The sequence below is a fragment of the Ambystoma mexicanum genome, chromosome 9, assembly GCF_040938575.1.
Source record: "Ambystoma mexicanum isolate Mex_15411 chromosome 9, UKY_AmexF1_1, whole genome shotgun sequence".
Lineage (NCBI taxonomy): Eukaryota > Metazoa > Chordata > Amphibia > Caudata > Ambystomatidae > Ambystoma > Ambystoma mexicanum.
Window position 1 is genome coordinate 237122295 of NC_090931.1, and position 8930 is coordinate 237131224.

The window sequence follows — 8930 nt, forward strand, 5'->3', positions numbered from 1 at the left end:
TCGTTAACTCTTGGGGTGGATTTGAATGGTGCTATCCATACGGTTTATGTTCTGTCTGCTAGGAATGATTTAATCCAGAGTAGCGTTGTCCGTTATGCCTATGTCTTCTAGTCTTTTGGTTAGGGTGTCATGGCTAACTGTATCGAAGGCTGCGGAGAGGTCGAGCAGAATCAGGGCTGAGGTTGTGTTGGAGTCCATGTTTGTTTTTAGGTCGTCCCAGATGGATAGTAGTGCTGTTTTTGTTCCTCTTGCGGGTCTGAAACCAACTTGCCCTTGGTCTAGCAGGTGGTGTTTTTCTACGTGTTCTTTGGTTAGTTTGTATACATAGGTTTCAAAGAGTTTTGCTGCGTAGGGAATGTTTGAGATCGGCCTGTAGTTGCAGAGGTCTTCTACGTCGCCACTTGTGTTTTTTAAAAGTGGTTTGATATATGCTGATTTGAAGCTTTTTGGTACAGTTCCTGTTGCTAGTGAGAGATTTAGGAGGTTTCTGTAATATTCTGATGGTGTTCCTTGTGTGAGGATTGATTTGTAGATGTCAGGGGGGCAGGGATCCATGGGTGATCCTGCATTCTTACTGTGTTTTACCAGCAAGACAAATGCCTCTGCTGATATTTCTGGAATGTTTTGGAGTTTGTGCTGTTGCTCTGTGGTGGGTCCGCTTTGTTGAATGTTATGGTTGGTTGGTCTGTTTTGTATGATTTGTCAGATGTCGTTGATTTTGTTCTTGAAGTGATCTGCCAGGTCGCTGCAGAGTTTCTCTGAGGGGTTTGGGGTGTTGTCGCAGCCTGGTGGGTTTCTTATTTCTTTAATGACATTGAACATTTCTTTTTGTGTGTTGGTGGCATTGGTAATTCTGTCATCATGCTGCCTTCTCTTTGCCTTTTGTATTTCCTTCTTGTATGCGCGGATGTTTCTGGAACAGTGTTTTTTGTCTGGGTTGTATTCTTTCCTCCATTCCAGCTCCATCTCCTTGTTGTCCTTTTTCATGGTGCTTAGTAGGGGGGTGAACCATTTTGCCCTTGCTATTTTTTTTTGACTGGGTGAATGGTTTTTCCGCGGTGATCTTTCCAATTGTATCAGAAATCCATTTGTGAAGTAGCTCTGCTTTCCCGTCTAGGTCAGCCAGCTCTAGTTCTGTAGTTGAGGGTTTGGTCATCTCCAGTTGTTCGAATAGGTTGCTTGCTTTGACAGTTTTCCAGTCTCTTTTTGTGGTGGTTGTGAGTTTAGGGGGCTGGGTGCAGACTTGAGTTGGTAGTTTGACCACGAATGGGATGAAGAGATGGTCGCTCCACAGTATTTGTATGAGTGGTGCCGTGGTGATAAGTATTTCCTTGGTGAAGATTGTGTCGAGGGTGTGGCCTGCCGAGTGTGTTGCCCCTATGACCAGCTGTCGTAGTTTCATGGTTGTAAGTTGTCCAATGAGTGAGTTTTGGGAGTTGGCTTGACTTTCTTCCAAACAGATGTTGAAGTCCCCCAGGATAATTAGATGTTAGTGGTTGATGTTTATGTTGGTGATGGCTTCTATGAAGTTGCCGACAAAAGTTGCATTGTATGACGGTGGTCTGTACACAAGGATGAATGTGATGTTGGTTTTTGGGTTCGCTGATAGGTGTATGACCATGGTTTCGCAGTTGATGAAAGGTTTGTCTGTTTTTATTTTCAGGTGCCCTTTGAATGCTATTGCAAGGCCTCCTCCTTTTTGTTTTTCCTGTTTACTTGAAGACATTTGAAGTTGGTTGGGAGGCAGCCTTGGAGTGTGATTTTGTATTTGTCGTCCAGCCATGTTTCTGTAATGAATAGGATGTCAATGCTGTTGTCACAGATTAGGTCAGAGATCTCTGTTGAGTGTTTTGACATGGATCTTGCAATTATTAGGTTGCAGTGGAGTTTAGAGGTGTAGTTTGGTTTGGGCTTTATTGTTGCTGGGGTCGTCTTCTGATCGGTGTTGAGGTTTCCTTCAGGTCTATTTCTAGTTGAGGTGTTGGTACAGGTGCGTCTGTGTCATCGAAAAGTTCTTCTAGGTTCAGTCTTGGGATTTTGATTTCATCATTGGGTTCTTCTTCCAGGAATTGTGGGTCCCGAGTGGAAGTTCCTCTTGTTTTGGTGATGTACGGTTTTATTAGAGTCGATTGTTTTTGTTATTTCTAGCATTGTCCGTTCTTTTTCTGCGTGGTTGTGTTTGGTTGTCTGCTGTTGCTGATTCTCGCGTTGGGTCGGTTTGTTCTGGTGACTGGTTATTTGCGAGGTATAGAGTGAAGTGGAGGGATTTGTGTCTTCTTTCAGTGTTGGCTCAGTTGTCCTTCCTGTCTCTGGGAGTGTGTTCTGTAGTTGTCTTTGTTGCTGTTCCGGTGTGTTTGTTCTTTCTGCTCTTTTTCTTTCCCTCGGTACAGGTCGTTTGCGCAGAATTTTGAGGTTGAGAGTTGTTTTGGTCTTTATTTTGTTCGTTGAGGCCGAGCTGATTTTCTTTTTTTTTTTCTCGCTTTTGGTCCTGCTGTCTCGTGGTCTAGTACTGGGTGTAGGTAGTTGTCCGCTACAAGTTTGGGCTCTGTCTGTAGGTGGTCTTGTTAGCTGGTATTGCCGACTTGTTCAGTCGCTGTCTTGAGTAAGGTAGGGCAGGTTTTTTAGGATTATATCGTTGGGTGTTATCGGTGCCTGTCCTTAATGTGCGTATCCCTGGACGAGGTTCACAGCGGTGAACAACTATGTGGGGTTAGGAGGGATAGCTAGTAACTACAGAATTGTCCCAATCGGCATAAGTAACAATCACTGTGTCATCTTATGAGGCGTGAGCCCTAATCACAGTGTCACTCCACATTGATCAGCTAATGATCTCTGTCTCGTTCCACAGTGATGCTCTAGACTAGAGTTGGTCAGTCACATATGAGCATCCTGTATAGTGGGAGAGGCGCTTATGTCTGATGGGTGCAGTGCTAAATACAGTTAGGCTTGAGACACAGGTGACCAAATGATTACTATACTACACACAGTTAGGTTTGAGACACAAGTGAACCAATGATTGCAATGCTAAACACAGCTAAATGTGACACACAAGTGCCCAAAAAATTACTATATTAACCACAGATCCGAGAGTCCTGCATAGTGGGAGAGAAGTTCATGCCCAACAGGTCAAATTGGTGTTGTACTAAACATAGCTATGTTTGAGATAGGTGACCAAATGATTACAATACTAAAACACAGCTAGATTTGAGAGTCTTGTATAGTGGGAGAGAGGCCTAAGCCTAACAGATCAAATGGGGGTTGTACTAAACACAGCTATGTTTGAGACACAGGTGACCAAATGATTACAATACTAAAACACAGCTAGATTGGAGAGTCCTGTATAGTGGGAGAGAGGCCTACGCCTAACAGATCAAATGGGAGATGTACTAAACCCAGCTATGTTTGAGACACAGATGACCAAATGATTACAATACTAAAACACAGCTAGATTTGTGAGTCCTGTATAGTGCGAGAGAGGCCTACGCCTAACAGATCAAATGGGGGTTGTACTAAACACAGCTATGTTTGAGACACAGGTGACCAAATGATTACAATACTAAAACACAGCTAGATTGGAGAGTCCTGTATAGTGGGAGAGAGGCCTACGCCTAACAGATCAAATGGGGGTTGTACTAAACACAGCTAGATTTGAGAGACGGGTGACCAAATGATTACAATACTAAAACACAGCTAGATTTAATAGTGTGAGGTTGAGGGAGGTAGTAGAGGTATTAGATATTATTACAGTGTTTTAGTTAAGTTTGATAAGTGGTTAGGCTTCCAGGGTAGAGTAATTGCTCTACTCCCATCCTAGATTGCACCTACCGTATTGGTCCTGGTTGTTGCCGGTTGACGGCTGGCTTCCCCTGCGGACACCTGGCCACACTTTTTCTGGAGCTGCCTCAGACAGAGCTTTGGTTTGCCTCGGATCCTTAGCCGCAGGGGCTGCACGGGCAAAGGGCTACCCTGGAGTGGTCAGTGATGACCTTGCGGAGAACCAATCAGGAGGGGTGAGAGGGCCGGGAGGCAGGAGGAGGGACAGGGAGACCAGGAATCGGTGCTGTGGGCAAGCGAAGGCACACATGCCTGAGATATGCTTTTTAAGGACAAATTTGGGCAAAATGGAGTCGCGCTGCAAGATTCACTCCGATGGAAAAGGAGGCAGCTGGCTGCAAGGGGTCACTAGACCCGGGGAGCTACATTAGAGCAACCAGTCAGGAGGGACGGGGAGACCAAGAAGTTGTGCCATGGGCAAGCAAAGGCACACAGGTCTTGGATATGCTTTTTAAGGACACATTTGGGCAAAATGGAGTCATGCTGCAATATGCACTCTGATGGAAAAGGAGGCAGGTGGCTGCAAAGGGTTACTAGACCCGGGGAGCTAAGTTAGAGCAACCAATCAGAATGTGTTGGATTGGCGGGAGGAGGGACGGGGAGACAAGGAAGCAGTGCCGGGGGCAAGCGAAGACACACAGGCCTTGGATATGCTTTTTAAGGACAAATTTGGGCAACATGGAGTTGCCCTGCAAGATGCACTCACCTGCTAAATTCTAATGCCAAATTATAACTGATTGTCATTAGCAAGGCTATTTTTAACTTATGACTGAAGCCGGCACAGGAAGCATCTGCAGGCTGAACTTATTTTGCAGAGTATGCATGAACTACCATGCTCTGCTTCTGTTGATAAGAAAAATGGCATTGCTCCCAGGAAGCATCTGTAGGGGTGAGGTTATTTGTAGATTTTGGTATATCACATAGGAATCAGTATGCATGAAATAGAATGCTCTGCTTCTGTTGACAAGAAACCCATTTCTGCAAACTAAACAAATAACATACATCTGTGCATTGTTGATAATTAAACAACATTGAATTTTCACCCCTTTAAAAGGGGTTCTCTGCAGCAGGGGTACTGTCCAGCCCAGTGTCAAAACGCCTGCCTGATGATCCCCCACAGTGGCAACTAATTTGTATGTATTTATGTTTTATATAGAGCCTTAAGCCAATGCTTAACTGGAAGAGGTGACTTGGAAGAGGGGATTGATTGCAGCTCTGCCGGGGTGCCTTGCTTCTCGGCTGGATTTGATCGCGGGCAAGTGGGCCCCTGCAAAGCCTGCTGATTGGAATGTGGGCCTGCTGTTTATTTCAACAACAGCAAAAAGGTGACTTTGGGGGGGCATTGTTTTTGTGGTTTTTACAATTTGTGGTTTTATTCAAGCTTGATAAGGCGTTTTTTAACTGTATTTATCGATAGGCAGGCCTTTTTGAGACCGGCCGTGAGGCAGGCTCTTCCTGAGACAGTCCCTTTTTAAGACTGGCTGTGCATTTTAACACTAAATAGCTACGTGCTTTTAATTATGTTTGCAAATGTATAGTTTGTTTAGAATGCTCTGTGGTTTTGCATGTCTTGTAGGATAGCGTATAGATGTTGGGCGCATCGGATTCTATTTCTATGCGTGGAACATATGTTCTTGAACTGTTATTCAATACTTTAATGTATTGTTTCAGTGCTTTTTACAATTTGAGGTTATTCAAGCTTGATGAAGCTTTTTTCACTTTATCGATAGGCAGACCTTTCTGCGACATGCCATGAAGCAAGCCCTTTCTGAGACGGGCTGTGCATTTTTAAATTAAAAAGCTACGTGCTTTTAATGACGTTTGAAAATGTATAGTTTGCCTAGAATGCTCTGCGGTTTTGCATGTCGGCTAGGATAGCACATAGATGCTGGATAGCGCCGGATTCTATTTTTGTGTGTGTGTGTGTGTGTGCGTGTGCGCGTGATCACATGGACACAGAGCTTATGTTCTAGAATTGTTTTTGAGATTTTGAATACAACTCTTTGGAAGAAGTTGAAAATGTGTAAAGGGTTTTGTAAGTATTTAGTGTTTATTGTTCTGCTATACAATCATTCAGACAGTTCAATATTAAAGCTTAGAACCCGCAGCCCATATTACTATTCCAAACACTAATAAACATTAAATAAACCCTCACCTCACTTTTGGGGTACTTGTCATTTTGTGATGCGACATATTTGCTTGTGCACAATGCCTTGTCTCAGCTTCAAAGCGCTGATAAAGTTAATTAAATATTTCAAATGCGTGCAATGTGAAGTTAGTATTTGGGCATTTGAGTATTTTTTTGACAAAGATAACGCGTGTCACGCAAACGCTATAGCCAGAGATTTGTTTTGTACAAACTGTTGTCATGACAGATTTTTAAGGGTGGCGAGTGTCAGGGTGCTACATCTTACTTGATATGTTTGTGGATGTATTATGTTTTGATCGACTGTGCCAGTGCATGTTTTAGATTGTGCCAGATTTGTTTTTTACTTCCAAGTAGGCGCTACATTTTATTTTATTCTGCATACAGAGTGGTACAAAGTAAATCAAAATGTGTCTAATCTCTGTCTTCAAGGGAAGCGCATAGTGTTGCCCCGCATCTTTACATGTGAAAACTGCAAGGTATACTTTAAAACACAATTGTGAAGTAGAAATGTGCCAGGACTTTTAAAATATGTTTTTGACTTTTGCAATGTTTTATGTAATCTTGACAATGCGTGCAATGCAGAGGCCTAATTTTAGCAGATCAGACACTGTGGGACTCGACTTTTTGTCAAATATCACACCTTTGATAAAGTGGTGCAGCAGATCTTTCATATAAATGGATTGATATTTCAATTTTTTAGGGGCGCTGTACTTGATTGTTACAATGGCTTTAATATGTTGATGCTGACATTGCAGCACGCTGTGCAGTGCTACAGTTAATATTGTTGATGAATATTGTAATGCGCTGATGATCACTGTGTAAAAGATGTTTTAGACTGAATATATTTTTTCTTGGATTTTTAGTAACATCGTGTACACCAACAGATGCGCAGACGGCAGCGTCTCTGGATGTGGATTGTGGCAACCAACAACCGGCAGACAATGGATTTATGGCGATTGATTCATCTAACGTATAACGGCCCATCTGTTTCTGGGGCCAGCACAACACAGGGGATAGTGGGGATCCGCCCCCAGTTTCAGTACAACCTATGGTGTCACTTAATATGGGTGAACTGCTGAGGCAGTTCAAAGATTGAGATTGTTTTTGTTTTTATTTCTCAAAGGTGAATCAGTAAGTGGTGTCGCAGGAATGTGAAACATGCCAGTCATTTGCAACTAGTCTCACAAGTAGACCAAGGACTTCTGATGGCTCTGATTAACACATACCGCTGCGGTTGACATGTTCACCCAGTGGTGAAAAATTATTTTGACAGATGTTAAAACAAAGCATAGCTCAAATATCTTAGTCGTTTGGAACTTGAAACATGTCGGAGTCATTTGCAACAAGTCTCACAAGTAGATCAAGGACTTCGGATGCCTCTGATTGCCGCATACCTCTATGCGGCAATCAGACACATCCAAAGGCCTTGGTCTACTTGTGAGACTAATTGAGTTGACAAAAGCTATGGATGTGTAGCAGCATCATCAGGCTTAAAATGTGATCATTCCGTAGGGCTGCTGCTTGGTGGTGTTAAGAGAAATAGCTGTTTTGGTGAATGCCCAGCCCTGCCCATGTATATTAGCAGACAGTGCCCATCATGAATTCAGTGTGATTTTTATAATCACATTAGATCGAAGACAAAATGTAAATAAACTCTGAAAACCTCTAAAATAGCTGCTCAGGGGTGTGTCATCCCTTTCCGCAACAGTATTACACCCACAAGCATGCACACGCTGTAAATCTTTTTGGCAGTGTGTGCTGTACAAATCATCACTATGTTAAATAAAACATATGCTTTACCGTGGCACATGTTATCACTCAGCCTGTCACCCTATAGTCGGTGCTAAAAGGGTTGCATACTTTAACACTATAGGTTAGTGTTCATTTTGTTTTTTGCACAACTCGCCTTAGCTTTATAAATGTTTGTCACCATGAACACCTGTACTCATTCGACTAGCTCAAGGTTTTGCATCTGAGATTAAAAGGTTATGATGTATTTTATCGTGTTTGCTTTCAAATTTTGTTTAACGCCAGGTCGTCTGCCCAAACGTTTTACCGTTCACAATGCTGTGAGAAACCTTTACATGTATAGCAGGATGTTTACACATGCACAATTATCTCTCAGCAGCAGTCTGCACGAATCACGAATGCACCCATTTTTACGTGTACAAAGTTTAGAGTTCTCTGCGTAGTTTGCAGCCTAGTGCGATGAATGAGCCATTAAAATGCCCAGAAAGGGTAGCTTTAAAAAAAATAAAGTGCAAAAGTAACACGCCATGTGGTGGCTACTGCTATCGTGCATTTTTTGTATATCCCACCAGATCGTCGTGCAACATCTGCTAACCCAAACTATTGTGAATGAAATCTGAATAAAAATGATTGTTCTAAATGTTAATTAAAATGTGTTGTTGTCATGGCCACAGGCCCCAGAACACAAAAACCACACCATCTAGTGATGGGGGCAATGGGTCACTTGACTCGCTTATGTCCCTTTGGGACCCAGAAACACAGGGGCCCTGGCGGCGCCAGGCTCTTATAGAGATGTGAGCAGGAACACTTTATTTCAGTGCAGCAGTGCTTTCACTTTATTTCAGTGCAGGAGTGCTTTTATTTTACAAGAACTTTCCAGGCTGAAAGCCTTTATTCCAGAGAACATCCTCATGTGCTGACTCATCGGGTGTGGCTCCCTAGGCCTGGTCTTCATGTGTTGACTCATCAGGTGTGGCAGGCAGGCTGAACCTGGTGGGCATGGCTTCAGAAGCTCAGCTATATAAGCTGCTCCATCCTTAAGGCTGGTGCTTCACATTACTGTGCACTTGCATGCAACGCGACGCTCACCGCTGCTTGAACCAGTTTACTTAACTTTGAAACCAGGCATTCTCCTGCATACTCACCTCCAGGAAACCGGTGCTTCATTGCTTCATCTGCAGACTCATCTCCTGATATC

The 8930-nt window shown here is 43.2% G+C and overlaps 1 protein-coding gene across 1 annotated transcript in view; it reads left to right on the plus strand.

The window, feature by feature from the left end:
* The window catches only part of MSANTD2 (Myb/SANT DNA binding domain containing 2), a 257973-nt gene extending 249631 nt beyond the window's left edge, over positions 1 to 8342 (plus strand). Inside the window, exon 6 of the mRNA XM_069614534.1 lies at positions 6847 to 8342. Within this exon, the coding sequence (XP_069470635.1) occupies positions 6847 to 6943 (97 nt within the window). The 3' untranslated portion in view covers positions 6944 to 8342. The remainder of the gene's footprint in view (positions 1 to 6846) is intronic.
* The last annotated feature ends 588 nt before the right edge of the window (positions 8343 to 8930 follow it).